The sequence below is a fragment of the Scyliorhinus torazame genome, unplaced genomic scaffold (assembly GCF_047496885.1).
Source record: "Scyliorhinus torazame isolate Kashiwa2021f unplaced genomic scaffold, sScyTor2.1 scaffold_373, whole genome shotgun sequence".
Classification (NCBI taxonomy): Eukaryota; Metazoa; Chordata; class Chondrichthyes; order Carcharhiniformes; family Scyliorhinidae; genus Scyliorhinus; species Scyliorhinus torazame.
The window spans coordinates 149,713-164,929 of NW_027308100.1; the positions used below are offsets into that span (position 1 = coordinate 149,713).

General features: G+C 51.2%; 1 protein-coding gene across 1 annotated transcript in view; it reads right to left on the reverse strand.

Annotated features, from left to right (window-relative positions):
• LOC140406220 (kielin/chordin-like protein) overlaps positions 1-15,217 on the reverse strand; it is a gene marked incomplete at its 3' end in the record, with an annotated part of 184,272 nt that overhangs the window by 134,817 nt on the left and 34,238 nt on the right. Inside the window, exons 5-7 of the mRNA XM_072494362.1 lie at positions 4,882-4,964; positions 3,422-3,515; positions 2,776-2,855 (exon numbers count right to left, since the gene is read on the reverse strand). Of these exons, the coding sequence (XP_072350463.1) occupies positions 2,776-2,855; positions 3,422-3,515; positions 4,882-4,899 (192 nt within the window). The remainder of the gene's footprint in view (positions 1-2,775; positions 2,856-3,421; positions 3,516-4,881; positions 4,965-15,217) is intronic.

A 15,217-nucleotide genomic window follows, 5' to 3' on the forward strand; every position in this document is an offset into this window, starting at 1 on the left:
GAAGTGGGGATGATTGCACAATATTCAGCACCATTCACGACTCCTCAGGTACTGAAGCAGTCTATGTGCAAACTTAGCAAGACCTGGACAATATCCAGGCTTAGGCTGACACGTAGCGAGTGACATTCACACCGCACAAGTGCCATCGCTGATAAGAGGGAATCTAACCATCGCCCCTTGACATTGAACGGCACTGTGGCAAGTCAGAGGAATCCTGCGGTGAGTAACTCACCTCCTGACCCCCCCAAAAGCCTGTGCACCATCTACAAAACACAAGTAAGGAGTGTGATGGAATACTCTCCACTTGCCTGGATGAGTGCAGCTCCAACAACATTCAATAAGCTCAACACCATCCAGGCCAAAGCAGCCAGGTTGATTGACAACCCATCTATCACATCATAACATTTACTCACTCCATGGGTAGCACTGCTGCCTCACAGTGCTGAGGACCCGGGTTCGATCCCGGCCCCGGGTCACTGTCTGTGTGGAGTTTGCAAAAATTCCCATTGTCTGCGTGGGTCTCACCCCCACAACCCAAAGATGTACAGGGTAGGTGGATTGGTCACACTAAATTGCCCCTTAATTGGAAGAAAATAATTGAGAGTTCTAAATTTATTAACAAAAAAGAAAAACAAAACATCTACTCACTCCATCACTGATGAACAGTGGCAGCCGTGTGTACCATCTGCAAGATGCACTGCAGCAACTCACCAAGGTTTCTTAGGCAGCACCTTCCAAGCCCATAGCCGCTAACATCTGGATTGGCACGAACAGCAGATACCTGGGAACTCCACCATCTGGAGGTTCCGCTCCAAGTCGCTCACCATCCTGACTTGGAGATATATCAGCGTTCCTTCACTGTCGCTTGGGCTAAATCCCAGAACTCCCTCCCTAACAGCACCATGGTGTACCTACATTTCTGCAATTGCAGCGGTTCAAAATGGCAGTCACAACCACCTTGTCAGGGGCAATTAGGGATGGGAAATAAATACTGGTCTTGCCAGTGACACCCATATGCCATAAAGTCATTAAAAAATATACACCGTTTTGCGTCCAAATGGCTCTTTTGAAGAAGAAGTCATATTACACTCAGGAGTCTGAGGGAAGTAAATAAAGGGGGAATTCAGCTTGGGGTGGAGAGAAACAAACAGCCATGCGAGTCACTTGGCCCATTGGGATTGATATCTACCCTAGGAGTCTGCCCTACCCCCACCACACTCTCCATGAATTTGTGTCTGTATTTGGGCCCAAGTTTTGAAATTTCCTCTGCTTGCTATCTCCTCCAGGTGGCTTAAAGGGGCAGGGTCTGCAGGACTGTGGCTGTGGTCATGGCCCTGACCACCAAACATGTTGAGCATGGAACAAAGCTGCTTAAAGGAACCTGCAGTGAATTGGTCAGAACAAGCAGTGTGCACAGCCGAAGAGGCTTACACGTGTGAACAAGCACGTGCGCACGCTCACACAAAAGCAAGCATTCATTTGGACACAAGAACCAGCATACGTGCACAGACACATTCACACATGCTTACACGCACACACAGACATGGGCAATTCCCATGAACATGGACACAAACGCATACACACAAACATAGAAACACAGAAGCATCCACAAGGCACTCACCCATGCTCTTAGAAACAGACCCATGATTGATGGACATACTCACATGACTGCATTCCGACATGAACACCATGTTCACCTGGACACAACGCACACGGATACAAACACTGGCACACCCCCACGTTTGCCCTGGAACATGCACACACAAACGTGTGTGCGTGTGCTGACATGAACATGCACACAAACACACAGGCACCCCGGACGGTGCAGATTCTAACATGCTCTGTCTCGCTCTCGCTCACACTCATCTGGTAATAGAGAACACACAAGAAAACAAGCTGAAAACTATTAATTCCAAGGAGACTTTTAGCCGACATGCCTTGCCTCGAGGAGTTAACTGAAAATCTGTTAGAAATCTTCAGCGCTGCTTGCCATGTGGATGTTGTGAGGATCAGGTTACGGAGCTCCAGAGACCTGGCTGGTCCTTTGCCAAATTTGAATGTCGAACCTCAGGCAGCGGCCCCTTCCTTGGTCCATGTGCCCCACTAAACATCCTTTCAAGATTTCGTGCAGAGCTCGGTTTTAGCTCACTGGCAGTTCTGTCACACTGTGTTCTCTCAAAGGGAGGGTGGGTGCAGGCGGAGGAGGACGGACCATCGCAATACACTATTCCCATGATTGAAGGAATCAGCCCCACTCACTGGGCCACTACTCCTGGCCTCAGTGCCCTAGAATAGAGAGGGCAAAGCAGCAGCCAAAGTGCCTGCCCCTTATCACCACCAGGGCCCTCCACTGGCAAAGGGGTGCACATTTCCCCTCCAGTGTGTGCAGGCCCAAAGCCAGGGGTGGTAGTAATGGCACTGCCAGTCCTCTGGGGCATTCGTGTCCAGCAGGATCGTGAGCTCAGTTCCCAAAGTTTGGATCCTTGTGCCTTGGAATGGAGGGAGTCTCCGAGGTGGGATCACCCAGAATTGGGAGGCTATTGGTGCACATGAACTGGATATAAACTTGGAGGCTGTGTCAAAGTGAACCTGCTTCTGCTCTCGAGAACCGTGCGTGGCTTCAGAGCATCTAGCATTCGCTCAAGTGGATCGAATGGCAGGGAATGCAGCTTCAGGATGGAGAATCATCAAGAGTAAAGAGATTGGCAACTCCTAACCCGTAGTGAATTTAAAACCAGAAGCACATTAACAAGCTAAAACCATCACATTACTCACCCTACACACGCATGTCCGACATCCATCTGGTGAAGTGAATGTCTCCCCATTATCTAAGATGGTTCCGTCCAGTTCACACCCTGAGAGAAAAGGGAAAGGAATTCAATCACACTCGCAGGCCCACATCAACACTCGATCCCTATTGGCTTGCCGCCAAAGGCGAGGGGCATCGCATTCAGTTTTATTGGAACAACCATAGATTCTAGAGAGCAGAAACAAATCAAATTTCAAAAATAGTTCTGTGAAGACAAGGCAAGTCAAGAGTCAGGAATCAGAGGTCGAGTGGTACCGAGCGCAGGTTTTTAAAAGGTCATAGACAGGACAAATGGGGAGTTTCAGGTCCCAAGAGCGAATTAGATTGAATAGGAGAATGAACGATCGGGAGTAGAGTTTGGGGAGTGGAGTTTGGGGCAGAGTTTTCACATGTTGTACTTTTGTCAAATCATTGTTCCCGTTTTCCCTCCTTCGGTCACGGTTTTCACCAGCTGGTGCACGTTTTCCCTGTGCTGATTTTCCTGGTTGCATCACCATGTTAATGTGTTTGCGCTCAGACAGTCACTGTAGATTTTGCCACACGTCAAGGTCAGACAAGGGGCCTTTTCCCCAAAGTTGACTCAGTCTCAGTTGGATTAATTCTCGTTCTCACCTGGGCAGCCAGGACAACATTGACCAGACTCTTGGACGGGGCGTGAACACAACGGAGCCTGGCACAGCAGGGGGACACATCTCACTAGGCGATCCTGCAATTCAACAAGAAGCAGAGTTGAAAACGTTCAATGAGCATAACTTTTTTTTTTTACAAGTTAAGTATAAAAGATTCATGGATTTGTAGGGAATTCCTTGAATCAACAGGGCCCAAGGGGTCTAGCAACCAGGTCCTAAATAACCAAAAGTTCAAACATGCCTCAAACAATGCAATTCAAATGGTCGAGGGCTAAGTGACTGGAGATTGAGCTGCCAGTGGCCCTTTCACTGAACAGTCAAATCAACGTTGTTCCGATCCCTGTAGAGCCTGATGACTTGAAACATGAGATTTGAATTCCTAGTGTTTAACTTAAAGGAATTGCACAAGATTTCAAGTTTTAAGACCTTTACTGTAACAAACCAACGAAAAGAAAGTCAACTAAACACTGCTTGGTAGATAATTAATACACTAAACTACACAAAACACGGTGGCAAAACCCACACCACAGTTTTACTTTACATCCCATTGTTCACAGAATAACAGCTTACACAGCAGGAACAGAGGATGCTGGGAAAATTCAGCTGGTCTGGCAGCATAAGTAAGGAGGGAAACAGAGTTTTTTTATAATTTAAAGTACCCAATTCATTTTTTCCCAATTAAGGGGCAATTTAGTGTGGCCAATCCACCTACCCTGCACATCCTTGGGTTGTGGGGGTGAGACCCGCGCAGACATGGGGAGAAAGTGCAAACTCCACACGGACAGTGACCCGGGGCTGGAATCGAACCCACGTCCTTGGTGTTGTGAGGCAGTAGTGCTAACCACTGCGCTACCATGCCGTCGCAGGAAAGAAACGAGTTAACGTCGAGTCCTTTTGGTTCTTTGCCCTAACAAAGGTGTTTAAGGTGGAGGAGAAAGATCACAATCTAAAGCGGAGAATTTCGCCCCCATTACCAGCAGTAAGGCCCAGACCACTCTAGGTATTCTCCACCCAGAGGATGTCTTTTCCCCCACATTTCTGCATGGGAGCGAGAGAATCCTCAGCTTTGTTCTCTCTGCTGGCCACACCAGCTGCAAACTTTGTCTCTTTTTAGGAGATGTCCATTTTCTCCCTTTTCTGCCCAAAACGTGGCGACTGAAAGCCTAGCCTCAGTTAGCACAACTGCTTCTGCGTTTGGTTTCAGGTGCGAACATTTTACACTTTGCTCCAAATAGGCCTGAGCACGGACCTCCCCGTCCCCATGGTAACCAAGCCACCTCAGCTGGTTGGTGGGCAGAACCCGAAGCAGATCACATGACTCCCTTCAATACCACATTTTACTTTGAATTAAAGAGACAGACCCAAAACAAAATCATCTTATAAAACCTTGCATTTCTAACAGCATACATAACACGTTCCAATCCATAATAACAGGAGACTTACCACACATGAACAGTTCATGCATGGGTTCACACTTGATGAGAAAACGTCTCCGTTGACATACCGCTCCCCTTCATATTCACAGCCTGAACCAAACAGAGAATAGAGTCAGCCATAAATACCGCAGACAGTAACCTGTGCTGTACCTGCCCTGGGAGTGTCTGATGGTACAATATGGGGCGAGTTTTAACTCTCTCAGTTACTTGGTCCAAACGTAACAAAACCCTCATTGCACAATTGAGACATTTAACGATAAAAAGTCTGTAGTGACCCACTGACTGGATCTGTTGCTCAAGTGGCCATTAAACCCCTTGGCCGAGGGTGTGCACCCTTTAATTCCATGTTTATGTTGGTTAAATAGCAAAACAATTGGAACATTACTCACTTTAGCAGCTGCGGTAAGAGAAAAGAAGGATCAGGTTGGGGCTCGGGTTAGAGGAAGGATCAGGTGGGGTTGGGGTTAGAGGAAGGACCAGGTTGGGGCTGTGGTTAGAGAGAGGATCAGGTTGGGGTTGGGGTTAGAGGAAGGATCAGGTTGGGGCTGGGGTTAGAGAGAGGATCAGGTTGGGGCTGGGGTTAGAGAGAGGATCAGGTTGGGGTTAGAGAGAGGATCAGGTTGGGGCTGGGGTTAGAGGATCAGGTTGGGGTTCGGGTCTGAGAGAGGATCAGGTTGGGGTTGGGGTTAGAGAGAGGATCAGGTTGGGGTTGGGGCTAGAGGATCAGGTTGGGGTTAGAGAGAGGCTCAGGTTGGGGTTGGGGTTAGAGGATCAGGTTGGGGCTGTGGTTAGAGAGAGGATCAGGTTGGGGCTGGGGTTAGAGGAAGGATCAGGTTGGTGTTGGGGTTAGAGAGAGGATCAGGTTGGGGCTGGGGTTAGAGGAAGGATCAGTTTGGGGCTGGGGTTAGAGAGAGGATCAGGTTGGGGCTGCGGTTAGAGGAAGGATCAGGTTGGGGCTGGGGTTAGAGAGAGGATCAGGTTGGGGCTGGGGTTAGAGGATCAGGTTGGGGTTGGGGTTAGAGTGGATCAGGTTGGGGTTGGGGTTAGAGGATCAGGTTGGGGCTGGGGTTAGAGGAAGGATCAAGTTGGGGCTGGGGTTGGAGAGAGGATCAGGTTGGGGCTGGGGTTAGAGGATTAGGTTGGGGTTGGGGTTAGAGAGAGGATCAGGTTGGGGCTGTGGTTAGAGAGAGGATCAGGTTGGGGTTGGGGTTAGAGAGAGGATCAGGTTGGGGCTGGGGTTAGAGAGAGGATCAGGTTGGGGCTGGGGTTAGAGAGAGGATCAGGTTGGGGCTGGGGTGAGAGAGAGGATCAGGTTGTGGCTGGGGTGAGAGAGAGGATCAGGTTGGGGCTGGGGTTGGAGGATCAGGTTGGGGCTGGGGTTAGAGAGAGGATCAGCTTGGGGCTGGGGTTAGAGAGAGGCTCAGGATGGGGTTGGGGTTAGAGGATGAGGTTGGGGCTGGGGTTAGAGGAAGGATCAGGTTGGGGCTGGGGTTAGAGAGAGGATCAGGTTGGGGTTGGGGTTAGAGTGGATCAGGTTGGGGTTAGAGGATCAGGTTGGGGTTGGGGTTAGAGAGAGGCTCAGGTTGGGGTTGGGGTTAGAGGATCAGGTTGGGGCTGGGGTTAGAGAGGATCCGGTTGGGGTTAGAGAGAGGATCAGGTTGGGGCTGGGGTTAGAGAGAGAATCAGGTTGGGGTTGAGGTTAGAGGAAGGATCAGGTTGGGGTTGCGGTTAGAGAGAGGATCAGGTTGGGGTTGGGGTTAGAGGATCAGGTTGGGGTTGGGGTTAGAGAGAGAATCAGGTTGGGGTTGAGGTTAGAGAGAGGATCAGGTTGGGGCTGGGGTTAGAGAGAGGGTCAGGTTGGGGTTGAGGTTAGAGAGAGGATCAGGTTGGGGCTGGGGTTCGAGAGAGGATCAGGTTGGGGCTGGGGTTAGAGAGAGGATCAGGTTGGGGTTGGGGTTAGAGAGAGGATCAGGTTGGGGTTGGGGTTAGAGAGAGGATCAGGTTGGGGCTGGGGTTAGAGGATCAGGTTGGGGCTAGGGTTAGAGAGAGGATCAGGTTGGGGTTGGGGTTAGAGAGAGGATCAGGTTGGGGCTGGGGTTAGAGCAAGGATCAGGTTGGGGTTCGGGTTAGAGAGAGAATTAGGTTGGGGTTGGGGTTAGAGAGAGGATCAGGTTGGGGCTGGGGTTAGAGAGAGGATCAGGTTGGGGCAGTGGTTAGAGAGAGGATCAGGTTGGGGCTGGGGGTTAGAGGATCAGGTTGGGGCTGGGGTTAGAGAGAGGATCAGGTTGGGGCTGGGGTTAGAGAGAGGATCAGGTTGGGGTTGGGGTTAGAGAGAGGATCAGGTTGGGGTTGGGGTTAGGGAGAGGATCAGGTTGGGGCTGGCGTAAGAGAGAGAGGATCAGGTTGGGGTTGGGGTTAGAGAGAGGATCAGGTTGGGGCTGGAGTTAGAGAGAGGATCAGGTTGGTGCTGGGGTTAGAGAGAGGATCAGGTTGGGGCTGGGGTTAGAGAGAGGATCAGGTTGGGGTTGGGGTTAGAGGATCAGGTTGGGGCTGGGGTTGGGGTTAGAGAGAGGATCAGGTTGGGGCTGGGGTTAGAGAGAGGATCAGGTTGGGGCTGGGGTTAGAGGAAGGATCAGGTTGGGGCTGGGGTTAGAGAGGGGATCAGGTTGGGGCTGGGGTTAGAGGATCAGGTTGGGGCTGGGGTTAGAGGAAGGATCAAGTTGGGGCTGGGGTTGGAGAGAGGATCAGGTTGGGGCTGGGGTTAGAGGATTAGGTTGGGGTTGGGGTTAGAGAGAGGATCAGGTTGGGGCTGTGGTTAGAGAGAGGATCAGGTTGGGGTTGGGGTTAGAGAGAGGATCAGGTTGGGGCTGGGGTTAGAGAGAGGATCAGGTTGGGGCTGGGGTTAGAGAGAGGATCAGGTTGGGGCTGGGGTGAGAGAGAGGATCAGGTTGTGGCTGGGGTGAGAGAGAGGATCAGGTTGGGGCTGGGGTTGGAGGATCAGGTTGGGGCTGGGGTTAGAGAGAGGATCAGCTTGGGGCTGGGGTTAGAGAGAGGCTCAGGTTGGGGTTGGGGTTAGAGGATGAGGTTGGGGCTGGGGTTAGAGGAAGGATCAGGTTGGGGCTGGGGTTAGAGAGAGGATCAGGTTGGGGTTGGGGTTAGAGTGGATCAGGTTGGGGTTGGGGTTAGAGGATCAGGTTGGGGTTGGGTTTAGAGAGAGGCTCAGGTTGGGGTTGGGGTTAGAGGATCAGGTTGGGGCTGGGGTTAGAGAGGATCCGGATGGGGTTCGAGAGAGGATCAGGTTGGGGCTGGTGTTAGAGAGAGGATCAGGTTGGGGTTGAGGTTAGAGGAAGGATCAGGTTGGGGTTGTGGTTAGAACATAGAACATAGAACATAGAAAATACAGCACAGAACAGGCCCTTCGGCCCACGATGTTGTGCCGAACCTTTGTCCTAGATTAATCATAGATTATCATTGAATTTACAGTGCAGAAGGAGGCCATTCGGCCCCCCAAGTCTGCACCAGCTCTTGGAAAGAGCACCCTACCCAAACTCAACACCTCCACCCAACACCAAGGGCAATTTGGACATTAAGGGCAATTTATCATTGGCCAATTCACCTAACCCGCACATCTTTGGACTGTGGGAGGAAACCGGAGCACCCGGAGGAAACCCACGCAGACACGGGGAGGACGTGCAGACTCCGCACAGACAATGACCCAAGCCGGAATCGAACCTGGGACCATGGATCTGTGAAGCAATTGTGCTATCCACAATGCTACCGTGCTGCCCTTAAGAACAAATAAATCTACACTATATCATTTTCCCGTAATCCATGTACCTATCCAACAGCTGCTTGAAGGTCCCTAATGTTTCCGACTCAACTACTTCCACAGGCAGTGCATTCCATGCCCCCACTACTCTCTGGGTAAAGAACCTACCTCTGATATCCCTCCTATATCTTCCACCTTTCACCTTAAATTTATGTCCCCTTGTAATGGTGTGTTCCACCTGGGGAAAAAGTCTCTGACTGTCTACTCTATCTATTCCCCTGATCATCTTATAAACCTCTATCAAGTCGCCCCTCATCCTTCTCCGCTCTAATGAGAAAAGGCCTAGCACCCTCAACCTTTCCTCGTAAGACCTACTCTCCATTCCAGGCAACATCCTGGTAAATCTTCTTTGCACCTTTTCCAGAGCTTCCACATCCTTCCTAAAATGAGGCGACCAGAACTGTACACAGTACTCCAAATGTGGCCTTACCAAAGTTTTGTACAGCTGCATCATCACCTCACGGCTCTTAAATTCAATCCCTCTGTTAATGAACGCGAGCACACCATAGGCCTTCTTCACAGCTCTATCCACTTGAGTGGCAACTTTCAAAGATGTATGAACATAGACCCCAAGGTCTCTCTGCTCCTCCACAATGCCAAGAACTCTACCGTTAACCCTGTATTCCGCATTCATATTTGTCCTTCCAAAATGGACAACCTCACACTTTTCAGGGTTAAACTCCATCTGCCACTTCTCAGCCCAGCTCTGCATCCTATCTATGTCTCTTTGCAGCCGACAACAGCCCTCCTTACTATCCACAACTCCACCAATCTTCGTATCGTCTGCAAATTTACTGACCCACCCTTCAACTCCCTCATCCAAGTCATTAATGAAAATCACAAACAGCAGAGGACCCAGAACTGATCCCTGCGGTACACCACTGGTAACTGGGATCCAGGCTGAATATTTGCCATCCACCACCACTCTCTGACTTCTATCGGTTAGCCAGTTCGTTATCCAACTGGCCAAATTTCCCACTATCCCATGCCTCCTTACTTTGTGCAGAAGCCTACCATGGGGAACTTTATCAAATGCCTTACTAAAATCCATGTACACTACATCCACTGCTTTACCTTCATCCACATGCTTGGTCACCTCCTCAAAGAATTCAATAAGATTTGTAAGGCAAGACCTACCCCTCACAAATCCGTGCTGACTATCCCTAATCAAGCAGTGTCTTTCCAGATGCTCAGAAATCCTATCCTTCAGTACCCTTTCCATTACTTTGCCTACCACCGAAGTAAGACTAACTGGCCTGTAATTCCCAGGGTTATCCCTAGTCCCTTTTTTGAACAGGGGCACGACATTCGCCACTCTCCAATCCCCTGGTACCACCCCTGTTGACAGTGAGGACGAAAAGATAATTGCCAACGGCTCTGCAATTTCATCTCTTGCTTCCCATAGAATCCTTGGATATATCCCGTCAGGCCCGGGGGACTTGTCTATCCTCAAGTTTTTCAAAATGCCCAACACATCTTCCTTCCTAACAAGAGAGGATCAGGTTGGGGTTGGGGTTAGAGGCTCAGGTTGGGGTTGGGGTTAGAGGATCAGGTTGGGGCTGGGGTTAGAGAGGATCCGGATGGGGTTAGAGAGAGGATCAGGTTGGGGTTGGGGTTAGAGGATCAGGTTGGGGTTGGGGTTAGAGAGAGGGTCAGGTTGGGGTTGAGGTTAGAGAGAGGATCAGGTTGGGGCTGGGGTTAGAGGAAGGATCAGGTTGGGGTTGGGGTTAGAGAGAGGATCAGGTTGGGGCTGGAGTTAGAGAGAGGATCAGGTTGGTGCTGGGGTTAGAGAGAGGATCAGGTTGGGGCTGGGGTTAGAGGAAGGATCAGGTTGGGGCTGGGGTTAGAGAGAGGATCAGGTTGGGGCTGGGGTTAGAGGATCAGGTTGGGGCTGGGGTTAGAGGAGGGATCAAGTTGGGGCTGGGGTTGGAGAGAGGATCAGGTTGGGGCTGGGGTTAGAGGATTAGGTTGGGGTTGGGGTTAGAGAGAGGATCAGGTTGGGGCTGTGGTTAGAGAGAGGATCAGGTTGGGGTTGGGGTTAGAGAGAGGATCAGGTTGGGGCTGGGGTTAGAGAGAGGATCAGGTTGGGGCTGGGGTTAGAGAGAGGATCAGGTTGGGGCTGGGGTGAGAGAGAGGATCAGGTTGTGGCTGGGGTGAGAGAGAGGATCAGGTTGGGGCTGGGGTTGGAGGATCAGGTTGGGGCTGGGGTTAGAGAGAGGATCAGCTTGGGGCTGGGGTTAGAGAGAGGCTCAGGTTGGGGTTGGGGTTAGAGGATGAGGTTGGGGCTGGGGTTAGAGGAAGGATCAGGTTGGGGCTGGGATTAGAGAGAGGATCAGGTTGGGGTTGGGGTTAGAGTGGATCAGGTTGGGGTTAGAGGATCAGGTTGGGGTTGGGGTTAGAGAGAGGCTCAGGTTGGGGTTGGGGTTAGAGGATCAGGTTGGGGCTGGGGTTAGAGAGGATCCGGATGGGGTTAGAGAGAGGATCAGGTTGGGGCTGGTGTTAGAGAGAGGATCAGGTTGGGGTTGAGGTTAGAGGAAGGATCAGGTTGGGGTTGTGGTTAGAGAGAGGATCAGGTTGGGGTTGGGGTTAGAGGATCAGGTTGGGGTTGGGGTTAGAGAGAGGGTCAGGTTGGGGTTGAGGTTAGAGAGAGGATCAGGTTGGGGCTGGGGTTAGAGGAAGGATCAGGTTGGGGTTGGGGTTAGAGAGAGGATCAGGTTGGGGCTGGGGTTCGAGAGAGGATCAGGTTGGGGCTGGGGTGAGAGAGAGGATCAGGTTGTGGCTGGGGTGAGAGAGAGGATCAGGTTGGGGCTGGGGTTGGAGGATCAGGTTGGGGCTGGGGTTAGAGAGAGGATCAGCTTGGGGCTGGGGTTAGAGAGAGGCTCAGGTTGGGGTTGGGGTTAGAGGATGAGGTTGGGGCTGGGGTTAGAGGAAGGATCAGGTTGGGGCTGGGGTTAGAGAGAGGATCTGGTTGGGGTTGGGGTTAGAGTGGATCAGGTTGGGGTTGGGGTTAGAGGATCAGGTTGGGGTTGGGTTTAGAGAGAGGCTCAGGTTGGGGTTGGGGTTAGAGGATCAGGTTGGGGCTGGGGTTAGAGAGGATCCGGATGGGGTTAGAGAGAGGATCAGGTTGGGGCTGGTGTTAGAGAGAGGATCAGGTTGGGGTTGAGGTTAGAGGAAGGATCAGGTTGGGGTTGTGGTTAGAACATAGAACATAGAACATAGAAAATACAGCACAGAACAGGCCCTTCGGCCCACGATGTTGTGCCGAACCTTTGTCCTAGATTAATCATAGATTATCATTGAATTTACAGTGCAGAAGGAGGCCATTCGGCCCCCCAAGTCTGCACCAGCTCTTGGAAAGAGCACCCTACCCAAACTCAACACCTCCACCCAACACCAAGGGCAATTTGGACATTAAGGGCAATTTATCATTGGCCAATTCACCTAACCCGCACATCTTTGGACTGTGGGAGGAAACCGGAGCACCCGGAGGAAACCCACGCAGACACGGGGAGGACGTGCAGACTCCGCACAGACAATGACCCAAGCCGGAATCGAACCTGGGACCATGGATCTGTGAAGCAATTGTGCTATCCACAATGCTACCGTGCTGCCCTTAAGAACAAATAAATCTACACTATATCATTTTCCCGTAATCCATGTACCTATCCAACAGCTGCTTGAAGGTCCCTAATGTTTCCGACTCAACTACTTCCACAGGCAGTGCATTCCATGCCCCCACTACTCTCTGGGTAAAGAACCTACCTCTGATATCCCTCCTATATCTTCCACCTTTCACCTTAAATTTATGTCCCCTTGTAATGGTGTGTTCCACCTGGGGAAAAAGTCTCTGACTGTCTACTCTATCTATTCCCCTGATCATCTTATAAACCTCTATCAAGTCGCCCCTCATCCTTCTCCGCTCTAATGAGAAAAGGCCTAGCACCCTCAACCTTTCCTCGTAAGACCTACTCTCCATTCCAGGCAACATCCTGGTAAATCTTCTTTGCACCTTTTCCAGAGCTTCCACATCCTTCCTAAAATGAGGCGACCAGAACTGTACACAGTACTCCAAATGTGGCCTTACCAAAGTTTTGTACAGCTGCATCATCACCTCACGGCTCTTAAATTCAATCCCTCTGTTAATGAACGCGAGCACACCATAGGCCTTCTTCACAGCTCTATCCACTTGAGTGGCAACTTTCAAAGATGTATGAACATAGACCCCAAGGTCTCTCTGCTCCTCCACAATGCCAAGAACTCTACCGTTAACCCTGTATTCCGCATTCATATTTGTCCTTCCAAAATGGACAACCTCACACTTTTCAGGGTTAAACTCCATCTGCCACTTCTCAGCCCAGCTCTGCATCCTATCTATGTCTCTTTGCAGCCGACAACAGCCCTCCTTACTATCCACAACTCCACCAATCTTCGTATCGTCTGCAAATTTACTGACCCACCCTTCAACTCCCTCATCCAAGTCATTAATGAAAATCACAAACAGCAGAGGACCCAGAACTGATCCCTGCGGTACACCACTGGTAACTGGGATCCAGGCTGAATATTTGCCATCCACCACCACTCTCTGACTTCTATCGGTTAGCCAGTTCGTTATCCAACTGGCCAAATTTCCCACTATCCCATGCCTCCTTACTTTGTGCAGAAGCCTACCATGGGGAACTTTATCAAATGCCTTACTAAAATCCATGTACACTACATCCACTGCTTTACCTTCATCCACATGCTTGGTCACCTCCTCAAAGAATTCAATAAGATTTGTAAGGCAAGACCTACCCCTCACAAATCCGTGCTGACTATCCCTAATCAAGCAGTGTCTTTCCAGATGCTCAGAAATCCTATCCTTCAGTACCCTTTCCATTACTTTGCCTACCACCGAAGTAAGACTAACTGGCCTGTAATTCCCAGGGTTATCCCTAGTCCCTTTTTTGAACAGGGGCACGACATTCGCCACTCTCCAATCCCCTGGTACCACCCCTGTTGACAGTGAGGACGAAAAGATAATTGCCAACGGCTCTGCAATTTCATCTCTTGCTTCCCATAGAATCCTTGGATATATCCCGTCAGGCCCGGGGGACTTGTCTATCCTCAAGTTTTTCAAAATGCCCAACACATCTTCCTTCCTAACAAGAGAGGATCAGGTTGGGGTTGGGGTTAGAGGCTCAGGTTGGGGTTGGGGTTAGAGGATCAGGTTGGGGCTGGGGTTAGAGAGGATCCGGATGGGGTTAGAGAGAGGATCAGGTTGGGGTTGGGGTTAGAGGATCAGGTTGGGGTTGGGGTTAGAGAGAGGGTCAGGTTGGGGTTGAGGTTAGAGAGAGGATCAGGTTGGGGCTGGGGTTAGAGGAAGGATCAGGTTGGGGTTGGGGTTAGAGAGAGGATCAGGTTGGGGCTGGAGTTAGAGAGAGGATCAGGTTGGTGCTGGGGTTAGAGAGAGGATCAGGTTGGGGCTGGGGTTAGAGAGAGGATCAGGTTGGGGTTGGGGTTAGAGGATCAGGTTGGGGCTGGGGTTGGGGTTAGAGAGAGGCTCAGGTTGGGGTTGGGGTTAGAGGATCAGGTTGGGGCTGTGGTTAGAGAGAGGATCAGGTTGGGGCTGGGGTTAGAGGAAGGATCAGGTTGGTGTTGGGGTTAGAGAGAGGATCAGGTTGGGGCTGGGGTTAGAGGAAGGATCAGGTTGGAGCTGGGGTTAGAGAGAGGATCAGGTTGGGGCTGGGGTTAGAGGAAGGATCAGGTTGGGGCTGGGGTTAGAGAGAGGATCAGGTTGGGGCTGGGGTTAGAGGATCAGGTTGGGGTTGGGGTTAGAGTGGATCAGGTTGGGGTTGGGGTTAGAGGATCAGGTTGGGGCTGGGGTTAGAGGAAGGATCAAGTTGGGGCTGGGGTTGGAGAGAGGATCAGGTTGGGGCTGGGGTTAGAGGATTAGGTTGGGGTTGGGGTTAGAGAGAGGATCAGGTTGGGGCTGTGGTTAGAGAGAGGATCAGGTTGGGGCTGGGGTTAGAGGATGAGGTTGGGGCTGGGGTTAGAGGAAGGATCAGGTTGGGGCTGGGATTAGAGAGAGGATCAGGTTGGGGTTGGGGTTAGAGTGGATCAGGTTGGGGTTGGGGTTAGAGGATCAGGTTGGGGTTGGGGTTAGAGAGAGGCTCAGGTTGGGGTTGGGGTTAGAGGATCAGGTTGGGGCTGGGGTTAGAGAGGATCCGGATGGGGTTAGAGAGAGGATCAGGTTGGGGCTGGTGTTAGAGAGAGGATCAGGTTGGGGTTGAGGTTAGAGGAAGGATCAGGTTGGGGTTGTGGTTAGAGAGAGGATCAGGTTGGGGTTGGGGTTAGAGGATCAGGTTGGGGTTGGGGTTAGAGAGAGGGTCAGGTTGGGGTTGAGGTTAGAGAGAGGATCAGGTTGGGGCTGGGGTTAGAGGAAGGATCAGGTTGGGGTTGGGGTTAGAGAGAGGATCAGGTTGGGGCTGGGGGTTAGAGGATCAGGTTGGGGCTGGGGTTAGAGAGAGGATCAGGT